General features: G+C 43.4%; 1 protein-coding gene across 1 annotated transcript; it reads right to left on the bottom strand.

The window, feature by feature from the left end:
* Positions 1–1,227: 1,227 nt before the first annotated feature.
* Positions 1,228–9,672, bottom strand: GNAT2 (G protein subunit alpha transducin 2). The gene is made up of 8 exons (XM_045546729.1): positions 9,332–9,672; positions 7,564–7,606; positions 7,139–7,280; positions 6,298–6,455; positions 3,965–4,093; positions 3,639–3,768; positions 1,838–1,991; positions 1,228–1,418 (listed from the first exon to the last, which is right to left on the bottom strand). The coding sequence occupies exons 1-8, from the start codon at positions 9,447–9,449 to the stop codon at positions 1,228–1,230; spliced, it is 1,065 nt and encodes a 354-aa protein (XP_045402685.1). The 5' UTR covers positions 9,450–9,672.
* Between the last annotated feature and the right edge of the window lie 6,064 nt (positions 9,673–15,736).

Here is a 15,736-nt window from a genome sequence, read left to right on the forward strand (position 1 = left end):
GTAGATGCCAGTACTACATGGACCCAACTGCAAAGATTTTCAGTGCCTAAAACAAGGTCAGCTGTCTTTTGCTCTCCTGAAACATGTAGCAGTTGAAATGAGATTTTAGAATTGTTGTAAATTCTATGATAGAGAAGTGGCAGCCATAAAATCATTAGTACTCTAAATGGGAATTTGTTGATGTCCCCTAAGTTTATTCAGAAAGTATTTTGTATAGCTGAGAAACAGTTATTTATAGAGGTAAAGGAAACTCAGTTGGTTTGACAGCTTGGGGGACAGAGGGATAATCTGTGCTTAATAAAGATGATCAGGCCAGGCATGGTGGCTCACGCCTATAATCCTAGCAGTCTGGGAGGCCAAGGTGGGAGGATCACTTGAGGCCAGGAGTTCAGGACCAGCCTGAGTGAGACCCCCATCTCTACAAAAAATAGAAAAATTAGCATGCGCCTGTATGGCCAGCTTACTCAGGAGGCTGAGGCAGGTGGATCACCCAGGAGTTTGAGGTTGCAAATGAGCTATGGTGATGTCACTGCGCTCCAGCCCAAGTGACAGAGTGAGACCCTGTCTCAAAAAAAAAAAAAAAAAAAGATCAGTTTTGGATGTGTGCCTTAGAATCTAACAAACTCATATCCCCTATCCAGTGACCCAAATCTCTGAACTAAGGCACATAGAGGCCTGTTAGTAAAAGGAGTGGTAGGTTTATTGAGGTTTTGTTTATAATAGTTTTTTGCAGAGTGTAGGGAGATTTGCTGTTTTTCTTGGGTAGTTGGTATAATTTATTCTAAAAACCAGGTGTTGAATTTCATAAATGGCAGCATTTATATAAGATTTCTTACTGTGACTCTAACCATAACAACATTTATGTGCCTTCACTATGTGTATGCTCCTCAGAATAACCCTATGAAGTAGGCAGGGAAGTTATCTTCATTTTATAGTTGGGGAACTCAAGTCTCAGAGAAATGAAGTATTTACATTTTTGTATTAAGTTGCAAAACTAGTACTAGAACCTGGGTCTTCCGACTCTTGGCCTTGAGCTCTTTAAACTGCACTAGCTATCCTACTTTAAAAAGGTGTGAGACACAGTTGCAATCATGCATGCTCTGTCTCCAAAGAAGAACAGATTCATTCCTCGTGTCATGGTATATTGACTATAATTTTCTGCTTGAAATTATCCAGATTCCAATCCTGTTTATATTAATAGAATGTATACCTGAGGAATGGTGAGGACTAGAAGAGCCCGCAGTCCTTGAGGTTTTCTTTGATAATAATATCTGTAACTGCATCAAACACAAATTTGACATTCTGTGTGTCTGTAGCACAGGTCATGTGACTGTAGATTTCTTTGACATCTTTTCGCATATTCAGGTCAAGGAACTGGCTCTTGATATAATTCCCCGCATCCTCATAGGAGTTGTTCCCTGGTTTTCCAGAAAAATAATGAAGAAGTGGGATAAATTAACCCTTCCTAGCTGCTCACTTTTTAGGTGACTGACTTGATCCTTGAAATGTTGTGTTAGACAACTGCAGTTGGAGACCTATTTTTGGAGGGAGGTTTCTCTGTGTTGTACTCCAGTGTCTCCCACTTGAATTGAACAGAGAAATTGAGAAGTGTCTCCATGTCTTAGCCTTGGGTTTCCAGTAGGTATCATTTGAACAGTCAGTGGCTCTCTTCCATTGAATGTCTGCTCTATTCTGGACAAATCTGAATTTAAACCCCATAACTGCTCAAGTTTCTCCCATAAGACAAATTTCTTTATGTCACCTTGGCCTAGGAAATGAGGCAATCACCAGTCACTACTAAAAGACATTATTATTGTCTCTAGCCCCTGACACTTACCATCATACTCTGGAAAACAAATGCTGAGATGGACTTTCTTGATTTTTTCTTCAAAGAGGTCCTTCTTGTTGAGAAAGAGGACAATGGAAGTAGCCGCAAAGAACTTGTGGTTACATATGCTGTTGAACAGATGCAAAGACTCATGCATACGATTCTAGTAAGAGGAAACACCATTGAAAATATCAGATTGGGCTTATAGGATATCTATTTCCTGTTCTTGTTCCCATTGGAAAGACCAGTGCTCCAAATGTAAAAGGAAAGACAGGGAACAGCTATCTCTTTTTAAGGTAGTGGAATAAAGCCAAAGAGATGTGTGTTCATTCTAATCCTCTGTTGGTCATTTTAATAGCTGTGTGACTTGGGGAAAATTACTGAGCTTTTCAGTGTCTCACTCAGTTTCCTTATCTCATAGGGTTATTGTGAAAATTAAATGAGGTCATGTATGTATAGTGTCCATGATAGTGGCTGATATATGCAGATTTTTATCAGCCAGGGCACAGCTAAGGACTTTGATATTCCATAAGTACTGCTGGTCAAGAGTTGAAACCAGGCCCAAGTTAACATGTGTTCATTTGCATCTCCAGGATGATTTTGATAGGCTTGTGTCATGGGATCCTGGCTCTCAGTTTGAACAGGAACATGATAGGGATCCTTAGCCACATGGTGAGGGCTAAAGAATTTACCAGTGCCATACCATAAGCATTAGTGCTCTCATTTCCTTCTCTGATTGCTACTCAGAGAGTGAGAAGTGGTGCTGTGTATCTAGAGAGGTTGTCCAGTTCCCAGCCTAGCCTGTTTTTAGGGAGCAGGACTTGAGGGTCTTGAAGTATGCTGTCACCTGACTTAGGCTCAATCTTTTTTCATCTAATAAAGAACAGATTTGTAGCCTTATTGTTAATAGTCCTACAAAACCCTTTAAGATCTCATAGACTTCATAATTAAAGATAGAAGAAATCTTGGAAAGTGAATAGCCCTGTAAGACATTTTGGTTAGAAGATATTCAGAGTGCTCTACTGTAAACTTGTACTACTATTAATAAGAAGGAAAAGAGTTAGAGAGCAAGGCATAGGAGTAGAGGAGTTTTATCTTTCATCAGTAAACTGTGGGCCTCCATTTATGAAGCAGATGCTTATGTGAAATTAACATCTTCCATGCCTATGACATTCTCGATGTCAAAGTGAGAGAAGGTAACTGGCTGCACTCTGATACTTGTTCTGCAGAGCTCCTGTATTGTAGAATTCTACAGGTTAAAGAAAACCACTCACCTAGTCAGTTGCCAATTTAATTAGTATGTCAGAAACCTGGTCTGACAGTCTCTCCTTCCTCCTGTTGACATTCTACATTTTTAGGCTTCTAAAGTGAGCCTTCTGTCATGTGGCAGGAGGATTCATATCATATGTTGTTTTCTCTGCTCTGTCATCTTCATCTCCTTCCTTGGACAACTTGGGAGAGTATTAAGTGTAACTCCTTTGCATTGGCTAGGTGATGATCCCTTGTCTCTTTAATACTCAATTCCTCTTATGAGCTTTGTGACATCCAAGTGATACTTGGATGTCTAACCTGAGACCAAGCTTACTGTCAGTAAATCTGGAGCTCTAAGTTGCCTACCTGTAACCTACAGAAGAAGAGGTTTTTCTAGAGGTATTTGCATGAGACGTTGATTGCTCTGCTAGAGGACTGCTAGACTGCCATTGTTAGCTGAAATTACCCAAATTAGGGCATTGGAGTGACACACGGCTTAGAGAAACGGTTGTGGGGAGAACTTGTTCTAGCAAAGCTGCTTGGTGCAAAGGCCACTCACCACTTCGTCATCTTCGACCAGCACCATATCATAGGCACTGAGGGCTGCACAGAAAATGATGCAGGTGACTCCTTCAAAGCAATGGATCCACTTCTTTCTCTCCGATCTTTGCCCTCCCACATCAAACATCCTGAGGGAGGAAGCAGCTGTTCTCATAGGTATGCCTAACATATGACCCACATGCCTTTGGTGTTTACCCCGAAAGGTTGGGGAGAAGTAGGACAGTAATTTAGGTTAGGCTGCAGCGAAGACCAGGCAGCATGCCCATGCCTGTTTTGGGGATACCGCATGTGTATCTGAGATGCCCCAGGGAACCATGTACTCACCTGAAATTCAAGTCTTTGACGGAAAACTTGGTCTCGATGATGCCTGTGGTTTTGACCCTGGATCGTAGCACATCTTGCTCGTTAGGGAGGTAGTCAGGGTCTGTAATTCGTTCCAGTTGGTTTAGGTAGCTGTAGAAAAGTGATTGGTATTGATGACAGATTTTCCATAGCCGAGGTAAAGGGTCTTACCCAAAGCCACACAGCTAATTTGGTTATAGAACCAGGACTGGAATCCATATTGTTAAATCTAGGATTCTTTCCTTCAAACGCTTGTGTTCTTAATAAAGGAAGTAGGGGATGGGCTGAGGGACAAGCCCCTTTGAGGCAGAGGTTCTATCTTATTAAAATCAAGTCAGATAAGTTTTTCTTGGGTTTTGCCTAACTGCAAGCCTTTCTAGACCCTTGAATGAGATTTAGTGGTTTAAATGGGTGCTAAAAGTTTCATCAAGAGGCAAAATTGAAAGAGACTTTAGAGACATGAACCAATGCAATGCATGGATTTTGTTTATATCTTGAATCAAATTGGGGGAAAAACATTTAAGATAATTGGAAATTTGAACACTAATTTGATGACATTTTATATTAAGGAATTAATTAAATATTTAGGTGTGATGATGACATTGTGATTTATTTTTTTTAAAAGAGGCTTTATTTTAGAAATATGTAATGACATTTTTAGGATGAAATTATATCTGAGGTTTGCTTCAAAATAATCCAGTAGGGGTTGGGGGTAAAATGAAATTAGAGTAGCCATGAGTTGATAACTGTTGAAGGTAGATGATTTATTGTATTATTCCACTTCTGTATGTGTTTGAAAGTTACCATAAAATAAAGGGGGGGCTGGGCACAGTGGCTCACGCCTGTAATCCTAGCACTCTGGGAGGCTGAGGCAGGAAGATTGCTCGAGGTCAGGTGTTCAAGACCAGCCTGAACAAGAGTGAGATCCTGTCTCTACTAAAAATAGAAAGCAATTAGCTGGACAACTAAAAATACATGCAAAAAATTAGCCAGGTGTGGTGGCACATGCCTGTAGTCCCAGCTACTCAGGAGGCTGAGGCAGAAGGATTGCTTAAGCCCAGGAGTTTGAGGTTGCTGTGAGCTAGGCTGACGCCAGGGCAGAAGAGCAAGACTCTGTCTCCAAAAATAAATAAACAGGGAAGGGGGCAGAGGAGGAAGGCAGGTGTGAAGTGAGATGGCTGAGGGAAGGAGGGAGGACAATTAACACAAGTGCCTACTGTATGCCAGGCATTTTCACATTTAAATTCTCATGGAAGCTCCTAAGCCTTCACATTTCATATCTCCATTTTACAGATGAAAGAAAAATTGAGGAGAGTTAAATAACTTGCCCAGGGTCAAGAGGCACTGTGCTGTATCGTGAAAAATACTGAGCTTTGTAGTCAAGGAGACCTGAATTCAAATGTGGCTTCTGCCATTTATCTATATGACCTTGGGCGGGTTAATTAACTTCTCTGAATCTCAGTTTTTCATCTATAAAATGGGGCTAATAAAAAGTACTGTCTACCTTTAACTCTTACTGTATAGGTGGGTAAAGGGTCTTGAGACAGTGTTCATAATGCACCTTGCAGTGACAGGCCTTAGTGAGTGTTCCAGGGATGGTAAATGGTAACATTATTTCCAGATTAGGTGACAGATGGGAGTTAAACTCAGGTCTGTTTCACTTTGAAGCCCATGCTTGTCTATGATCCCATATTGTCTGAGAAAGCACTGATAAACTGTGTTGCTGATTTTTTTGGAACCAACTTCGTTAAGTTGGTTCTCTCTAATCCCTGACCACCTTCCTTTGGTTCGCCCTGGCAATTTCTGTGTCCCCTGGCCTGGCATCCTGACATAAGATGCTCTAGGTGTAGGAAACTTTCATTTCTGCTTAGTGGCCTAAGTAGAACCTGGGTTACCAGCTAGAAAATTCTGCCCTGAAAGAGCCGTCATAAATCACATGCCTTCTGGGAGCGTGTGTGGCAGAACTGTAGGGCTATGTTATGGTTCTGAAAGGAGAGACGAAGTGTACAATTCAAGAGAACAGGTTTGAGGGCGGCTAGACAGACCACCTCTGTTAAACATTTATGTCTTCAGCTTCGTAGGCTGCCCTGAGTTGGTGTAAAGCAATACAGAGTGGTGGCAACTATGGCAGATATCTCTGTGGCCTTAAACTCAAACACAGTAAAACACTGCTCAACTCAATCCTAACAGAACAGATCTACAGGCTGAATTCAGTCTGTGGGTCTCCAGCTTTCAGTGCCTGAAATTGTAGGCTGGGTGAGATTTTGCCTGGAAGACTGTGTAAGTGTCCTCTCAGCCCCTCCCCGGAGTCTTACTAAGATGCCGAGTCATTGAGCTGGTACTCTGCTGCTCTCTCGAAGCAGGCTTGCACCCCACCATCCTTCCACAACTTCCTGATGACCTCCACCAGCTCGGGAGGCATGGTTCCCTCCTCAATGGAGTCAGCTAGGTTGTTGAGCTGTCGCCCATCATCCTGTAATGCAGAAACCTGGCTGAGAACTACACAGGAGTAACAGCTTTCCAGGAGGCTTCTGGGAATACTGTTGAAGGGAATGCAATTTCCATTGCTACCAAAGCCTGAGGTAGAGGCAGTCTCCAGTGAAGATTCTAAGAAAACATACTGATCAATTTTTGAGTGTGCTCCCCAGATGTAGAGGGTGGCACTATATCCAGCCCTGGGGTTCCTAGAGGATAGCAGAGGTCCCAGATGCTTCCTCTCTGGGGTTTCTGGCTTCTATCCTTAGTCTGAAAGGGTACTGCCATAAAACATGAGTCCTCTAATTGCAGGGAGCCTGGAAGTTTAAAGGCCAGATTGGCCTTCACTTTTGTTTTTTCAATGATTTAAAGCTAGAAAAAGGCCAATACTAGAACTAGGGATTTAGCTTGTGGAAGTTCCATGGTCAGGAGCCTAAGGGGAGCAATTTAAATGGCAAAATAAGGCAAAAAGGCAGATGAAGCTGAGAATATTTATTATAAAGGTAGGAGTTGCTTACTTCTCCCAAACTGAATAAAAAGATTTGAAGCTCAGCAAGTAGGATTTTAGTTACACAAAACTATTTTTCTTACCCATCTTCCCTCATAGTTTGTTGGCATCTGGTCTGTTTCTTCTCATTAGCCTTTCCTGCTTCCACCCATAACCACATGACAATCACGTACCGCACAGCTTGGTTCAGCATAGTCAATTCCCAGTGTGGACATGGCCCGGATGATAGCCAGGATGGACTGCAGCACATTCCCGTAGATGATAGACTTGAACTCCAGGCATTCTTCCGGAGAATAGCCATCCTGGTGAATGATCCTGCAAGGGGCAAACACCCAGTCTTTAGCTGGACCTGAGTAACTAGACCTAAAGGATTGGGAATCTGGAGTATTTAAAGGGTCATGAGCACCCCATCCCTCTGTTCCTACTGCTGTCTCAAAGTGGAGGGTTAGGGACAGGAGGCATACAGATGAGGGGCATGAGAATCAATTCCTTTATACCCTCATAGCTGAGTTTCTTGAGGCTAAAGAGCCTTTCACTCAGAACCTCCTCTGGCTTCACCCTACCCCAGTCCTTTGGGGCTTTCTTTGTTCCTACTCACTTCATCTGTTTGACGATGGTGCTCTTTCCTGACTCCCCAGCACCTGAAAGGAGAAACGCTTATGCTTCCAGTTTCCCCCAACCTTCCAGGAGGCCCATGAGAAGTCAGACCCCCTGCTGCTTGGTAGTCCTGTGAGGGGAGAACACAGGAATAATTGCTACCCTCAGTGTCTGGCAGCCTTGAGCTCAGGCCATTCAACCTGGCCAGAGTTTCTTCAGTACTATTTACATTTTGGGCTGTCCTGTTTGTCGTAGGATGTTTAGCAGGATTCCTGGCTTCTATCCACTAGAGGCCAGGAATACCCATTCCCCTCCGTGTGACAACCAAAAATACCTCCAGACATTTACAAATGGCCACTGGGGGTCAAAATCTCCCTGCTGCGAACCACCAATAATAGATTCAGGGGAATTCCTTTACCTCATTTCTCCTCTCTGCCTGTTTTTGACTCAGGAGAGTGATCTTAGGGTAGGACTGGAGAGAGCTGGATCATTTCACTGAAATACTATTTTTTCATCATTTTGCTGGTTCCCTTTATTGACTAAAATGTCCTAATGTCCTTGTTCACACTCTGCTCTCCCCCGTCAAAAACTCACATATCCTTCAACCCTCTCTCAGTCTATACTGCCCTAATGCCTCAGCCTCCTCCTACTTAGCCTGTGCTTGTTCCCTCTAAGCTGCTTATCCTGAACCTAGAAGAAATCTGCTTAGGCTTAAAAGATCTCTCAGTGGCCCTGCCATCTCTTTCCCCCTGTGTAACCTCCTGGGCTCCTTAGAGTCTGGGTCCAGCTTACAGAGATATGCCCCTTCAGTGTGTCCCTAGGGCTGTGCCACAGATCAGCTGGGGGAAAAGAGGTGCCTTACCTTGGTGCATCAGTTCCCAGGTTGCTCATGGGTTTGGAAACCCAGGCCAGGCAGCCAGTCTTCTGCTACATAGACCCCACTTGCTCCAGCTAGCCTACTTCTGTGGTACCATTGGTTTTTTTCTAAGCCAGGTGTCCCAAATTTTCTTTACTTGGTTCTATTTATAGCCATGATCAATTTCCCAGACTGACTTACTGACTTATTGGGGTGATTTTTTTTCTCAGCCCAGACCAGTGATCTCCTTAGGAGCTCATCAAGTTGATGAACCTCCCATCTGGCAGGGGCTTTAGACGCAGGTACTGAATAGAAAGCCAGGAAGGGACTACTGTAGATAAAAACTCCATTCTGCCTCACTCAGGCCTCCCTACTTCCATAATTTTTACTGAAAGCAAGAAGGAACCAGCATACTCGGCAAGAACCAGTGGGCCTATCCCTGGGACTATGTGGCCCCGATTGTATGGTGAGACTTCTGCGTCCATTGGTGAGGGAAGGTCTTGTTCTCTTCAGATTCCTTGGCTCAGAGTTCTCTGCAGATTGGGTACATGTTAGCAAGTCCAGGGTTCTCAGTATTCGCCAAGACGAAAGGAAATGTTACATTTGATTAGATTTGGAGATGGGTGGGTTCATCCTGGCCCTTGCACTATTCCTAGTTCAAGGAAGAGTGGAAATATTCCAGAGTAGCTTTGGCACTCTGGATCCCCTTGGGGTGGCTGTGCAGGCCCCATATTAACTCAGCCCTAGAGCTCCCAATCCCCTAGCCAGAAACTGGATAGGGGAGAGGAAAAATGACCTGCCACCCCTCCTTCCCATGGGGTGGGCTAGAACCCACTGACCCTCAGGAAAGGAAAATGAAAGCAGGAAGGAGCATCACTTTCTCCTTTCCTGTCTCATCTTCCGTCTCACTCACCCAGCAGCAGCAGCTTGACTGTCTTGGCTTCCTTGTCAGCATCCTCTTGCAGCTTCTTTTCTAGCTCCTTGGACCTCTTGGCCAGTTCTTTGTCCTCAGCGCTGACTCCACTCCCCATCTCTGCCGTCTCTTCCTCAGCTGCTTCCTCAGGCTCTTAAGTTGCTCTTGTAAGTTTTCCTACATATGAGATGGAAGAAAAGGAAAAAAATAAATTGGGATCGAGTATCAGTTCCTTAGTTCTCCTAAAAGCTGGTCTATATGGAGCCGGGTGAGAGCAGGCTGTTGGTTCTTCTACCCTTCCTACACTGGCTGAGACTCCCTACCCCAACTGGAGACCTACTTCTTAGTCTAGGGATTGTAGCCTTTATATCTAGCAGTGTGATGGGTCAAGCCAATTAAGAGCTTTGTCAATATGACAAAGGGTAAAGACTCAAATCTTTCTGTAACTAGGGAAATGATCAGTTGGGTTCTGACACGGGATAGGATGCAGGTACTGAAGCTGTCTGGAATAAGATAATGGCCACCTCTATCCTTTTGAGGGTCTCATCCTCTAAAAGTCTCTTGCTTCCTTAGATTTACTTGCAGTATAAAGCTAGAGACTAGGGGCACAAACATAGGAAGCATTCCCCATGTTGAGCCTCCAGAATATAGGATCTTGTTATCAAGGGCTTCAAGGCATCAATGCATGCTTGTTTATCATCACTGGCTGGTCCTGGCAAGGCGTTTTTGTTTAGTGTGGTGCCCTTACTTGGAAAGATTTGGAATTTTCACGCAGCTCCCCCAGTGGCTGCTGCTCCAGGAAGCTATTAGTATTGTTACTTTGTGTTGGCTCATCTCTTTGTACATATGCCTTTTATTAATATTAGCACTTACCACTTCGCATTGTACTTTGTTTTACAATCTGTTTCCCACTGTGAATTCCTCCCCCTGGAGCTCAAGGTACCAAATCTCATTCATCTTTGAACCCCTCAGAACTTGTAGTTTATTAGTGGATCATCAGTAAAGATTTGGTGAATGAATACACATAGAAAAAAGGGTATGCAGTAGAGAGAATGGGGCAGCTCCCCTTGACCAAAGCCAGCTGAGGTCCAACTTCCCTTGGGAAGTGAACTTTGCTGATATTTAGTGTGGGGCTTGTGCTGTCTCACACAACAAACACTACTTCTTTGGGAAATGGGACTCTAGATTCTGGCTTCTCAAAGGTTGGGGGAGCTCTCCCTCTGGACCTCATCCAAGCTGCCTTTTCCTGGAGAGAAATGAGGGTGCAGTCTAGCAGTTGCTTCACAGGCATTGAAGATTCTCCACTGGTCATATTTCTCTATGCCAATTATTTCAGTTTATTATTTAGTCTTGCTGATGGAGCCTCCTCAGGTGGAGATACTTTAGAATTTTGCTACCCAAAATGTGGTCCAAGGACCAGCAATATCAGATTGCTTGGAAACGTGTTAGAAATACAGAATCTCAGGCCTTAACCCAGACCTTCTGATTCAGAATCTGTGTGGATTTTTTTGTTTTCAGAGACAAGGTCTCACTGTGTCACCCAGGCTGGAGTGCAGTGGTATGATCATAGCTCACTGCAGCCTTAAACTCCTGAGCTCAAGTGATCCTCCTGCTTTAGCCTCCTGAGTAGCCAGGTCTGTAGGCGTGTGGCACCACTCCCAGCTAATTTTTAAAATATTTTGTAGTGACAGGGTCTTCCTATATTGGCCAGGCTGGTCTTGAACTCCTGGCCTCAAGTGATCCTCTCGCCTCAGCCTCCCAAAGTGCTAGGGTTACAGGCATAGCCACCAAGCCTGCCCTAGAATCTGTACTTTTTCCCATTTTTTATTTAACTGGACTTAGGGGATACAATTGGTTTTTTGTTACATGGATGAATTGCATAGTGAAGAAGCCTAGGCTTTTGATTTGCCCATCAACTGAATAGTGTACATTGTACTCAATAGGTAATTCTGCATCCTGCATTTTCTTCCCTTGCCACCTTCCCCCCTTCTGAGTCCCCAGTGTCCATTAAGTCACTCTGTATGACCATGCATACCCATTGCTTAGCTTCCACTTATAAGTGAGACCATACAGTATTTGGTTTTTTGTTCTTGTGTTACTTCACTTAGAATGATGGTCTCCAATTCCATCCGAGTTGCCGCAAAAGACATTATTTCACACTTTTTAATGGCTGGGTAGTATTCCATGACATATATATTTTATACACACACACACACACACACACACACACCATATTTTCTTTATCCACTTATCAGTTGTTGGGCACTCAGGTTGGTTCTATATATTTGCAATTGTGACTTGTGCTGCAATAAACATGGGAGCAGGTCTTTTTTATAAAGTGTCTTCTTTTCCTTTGGGTAGATACCTACTAGTGGGGTTACTGGATTGAATGGCAGATCTACTTTCAGTTCTTTGAGAACTCTCCATACTGTTTTCCATAGAGCCAGAGCTGTGCATAATGGATTGCTAGGAACTAATTATTATATTGTATTGTAATTATAACTAATAATTGCTAGACAATTTGTATGGCTCATACCAGTGGATTCTCACAATAAATTCAAGGTAAGTGCTGTTTTCCCCAATTTACAGACCAGGTAACTAAGACTTGAGGGTTAAGTAACTCATTCAAGGTCATATACCTTAGTAAACAGACAAACCAGTGATCCTTCTTTCCACTACTCCCACAGAAACACCCAGTGAGAGAAGGAACACTTGGGCAAATGCATGAACTCAATAACAGTAGCACTTGTTTTGTTAAAGGAACCACTGACTTCTTTCACACATGGAGAAAATGTGAGCTTGTTCCTTTTTCTGCTGCTGCCTCTGCAAACTTCTGTGCTGCTTCTGTGTTGTTCCCTAGCTTGCTGAGTGGAAGTTCCCCATTCTTACTGCTACGCTGAGTAAGGGAGCTTCTGGCCCTTGCCTGGGCCTGCGAGCCCAGATTCACTACTGTGCATGCACCACTGCTGGTACCAGTGACCTCATGCCTCCCATCATCAGCTCCTGTGCCTTTCCTGTGGCTGTTCTACTTTATTATCACATTTAGGGACAGAGTCCTGGTGAAGTAGGTAAGGCATGCAGTGCTATTCCCATTGTAGAAATGAAGCACAGAAGAGTGATCCTCCTAATGACTATATCATTTTGAGTGAAAAAGGAATCACTGATTCCCAACAAATTTGGGCATGTTTCCTGAGTTAAGGAGACATCTCAGGATCTGTCTCACGTCCATTGGTAAGCCTTGTCCCAGATGGAGTAGGGGGACCTAGAAGGATAAGGAACTACCTTCAGGACCTTCCAGTCCCTAGGGAGAGGTAGGGGAAAGTCACAGAAAAACATTTAGTTAAAGGGACATTGCGTTAGTGCTGGGGAATTCAGAGCTGTTTAAAACCTAGCCTCCACCCTGGTAAGAAAGGGAATTAAGCACTCATCTAACTGTCAGACTGATAAGTTCTATGGTAGAAGGAAGGAAGGGGTGATTGTAAAATAAACAGACTTTCCACAGAGAAGCAGAACAACAGTAGAATAGGGGATAAGCATTTTGGGGAGAGGAAAGAGCATGAAAAAAGGCATAGGGGCACAAGGTGCAAAGTGTGCTCAGAGAAGACCGGTAAGTTGAATGTGACTGGTAAAAGGAAATGGAAGGGAGGGCTGGGAGATGAGGATGAGAAAGGGAAATTGGGGTCAGCCAGTGAGGGGCCTTGATGGACAAGGTAAGGGGTTTGGCTAAAATCCACCGGGGACTTGTAAGCAAGTACAGATGGGTACAGCTGCACAGTGCTAGAAAGAATCAATGCTAGGTGACAGAGGGGAGGGGGAAGGGGAGCTAGCTGCTAGGAGAAGCTGAGAAACAAGGGCTGAACAGCTTGTTTCTGGAAGGGTCTAGGCATAAGGTATGGCTTGGGAAACCGTCCTGGCCATGGATCTTTTTGGAGGTATAGGTGTTCTCTCCCAAGTTTAATATCTGTGACAAGTATTCTGGCCTAGGGAGGCTGACATCAGAAGTGAGCTAAAGGCCAGAAGCAAAGAGAAGCAGTTCTTCAGAGAAACAAGAGTGCGCTATCATTGCAGACCTGAGGTTCCGGGAGGGCCAGTTATGGAGCCATCTGGAGAATAGGCCAGGAGGGGAAGAAGTTGTGTTCAGAGCTAGGGAAGATCCCAGAAGCTCAAAGGCAACATTAAGGCCTCAATGTGAGAAAAGCCTAGGCCACAGGATGACACACTTCTTCATTTCTTAAGCTCTGTTCTACATAGACAATGAAACCTCCCTGAGATTCTTGCTGGTGTTGAGTAGGTGGGGAGATTGATGCTTAGCTGTAATCAGGTCAGACTTCCTAGCAGTGACAACACATCAGATAGCCTGGAAATAGGGGAGGGTTTTAGAGTGAAGGGTGAGTTGCAGACGGAACTAGGGAGGAACATAAAGGGACTAATGAACTGGTTTGCCTGGGTTGGGTGGAGGGCAGGGATTGCCACCTATTGGCTGGTTAGGTAGGTAGGTCTGGATTAAGAAGCCTAGCCCAATGCAAAACACCACCCCTTAAAACTGTGTCAAAATTTGTATCTTATCAGAATATAGATGACATTCTACATCGTTGCATGGTGCTTGATTTTAATTCTGAGACTTATTTTTATTCATTATTGAAAGCCCAGTAGGCTCAAAATTCTTAAGTGCCCCAAGACCAATTTAGAGAGCCATATTAAGAATAGTTTATGTTTGAGTCTGGGTTTAAGACTCGGAGAACCTGGGGTTGGGGGACTGTGGAGGCAGTTACAAATTTTTACAGGCTTTTGTTGATTTTTATCCCCTTGATTATAAAAATAATGGATATGTACTGTAGATAATTTTTTAAATGCAGATAAAGAAGAATAAATATAATCTATAATTCTACCACTTACAGATAGTCATTTGTAAACTTTTGGGTGCGTTTCTTTCCTGTGCATATATATCACATAATTAGGACCATACTGTATGTACAGCTTTTTTACATTCAGCCTTTCACTTAACTTTATATTGTAAACATTTCCACATCATTAAAAAATTCTCCAAGAACAATTTTTAATGACTGTATTTCATTGTATGCAAATGACATAATTTAAACAGTCTCCATTGTTGGACCTTTAAGTTGCTAAACTTTCTATGTGATAAACATTGCAGTGATGAATGACTTTGTGTACACATATTTTTCTGGCAGTTTTCCTTAAAAGAACAATTTCCTGAAAGTTGATTACTGTGTTAAATAATAACCTTTTTGAAACTCTTATTATATATTACCAAATGGCTTTCAAAAAGATTATATCAATGTTTATGGTCACCAATACTCTGTGTGTGTGTGTGTGTGTGTGTGTGTGTGTATGTGTGTGTTGTGTTGTGTCCCATCTCACTAACTACATTCTTGCCTGCATTAGGATATTTTTCTTAGTCTTTGCTATTTTGATGGGTAAATATGGTATCTCCTTGTTCTCCTTTTAGTTTTATTAGATTCTTTGTGAGGTGAACTTCCCCCTGCCCCACCACAATATTTACGGAGGCCAAGGGTTTTTAAGTTTGTTTGGGGTGAGGAGCAGTAGACAGGGGATCAATAGAAGTGATACCACATGCAGGTAGAGATTAGGGTTCAGGGTCCAGAATCCAGCCTGGGTAGAGAAGAGAGAGGCAGAGTTTGGGAAGGAACTTTGCTGTGGGGGTTGTGAGAACTGGGAGGAGCTGGACAAACAACATTAGAACAACTGGGTGTGGGGGGCCAAAGGGCTTCCACAATCAGGAGAATAGGGAAAGGATTAATTGCTGCTAATGCACTTAATTATATTCAGTGAAGTCTCAGGGACTTCCCTCCACAAGTTCCCTTTAGGTTGGATTCTCTACCCCTTGGGAGTGGGGATGCTGGTCGGCTAGGGCGTCTGCAGTCCCCAAAACAGCCCAACTCCATTTCTTTACAGGCTACAAGGTCAATCAACCTGTAAATGTCAACAGGGACTAAAGGCCAAGGCCAAAGCGATGATAATACACGAACACTGAGTAGTAACTACAGGCCAGGCACAGTTCTAAGTACTTAACTTATATTAGCTGATTTATCTTAACAACCACCATATAAAGCAGGTACTCTTACACTCATTTTACAGAGGAAATAGGAGCACAGAGAAGTAACTTGCCCAATGTCAGGAATTAGGTGGAGGAGTATGGATTTGAACCTAGACATTCTGGCAACAGAATTGAAGCTCTTCACCACCAAATACAGAAATCAATGTGGGAAGGGGAGCCAGAATTGCAGAGCACACCCTGCCTACCTAGGGCAGCCAGAAGAACACATGACCTGGGTGAGAATGTAGGGGCAGGACTTCTGCCTAAAATGAATCCTGGGACAATAACAGCCACCTTTTATTGGGCCCTGGCTTTGTGCCAGGGAC

Source organism: Lemur catta, chromosome 3, assembly GCF_020740605.2.
Source record: "Lemur catta isolate mLemCat1 chromosome 3, mLemCat1.pri, whole genome shotgun sequence".
NCBI classification, from domain to species: Eukaryota; Metazoa; Chordata; class Mammalia; order Primates; family Lemuridae; genus Lemur; species Lemur catta.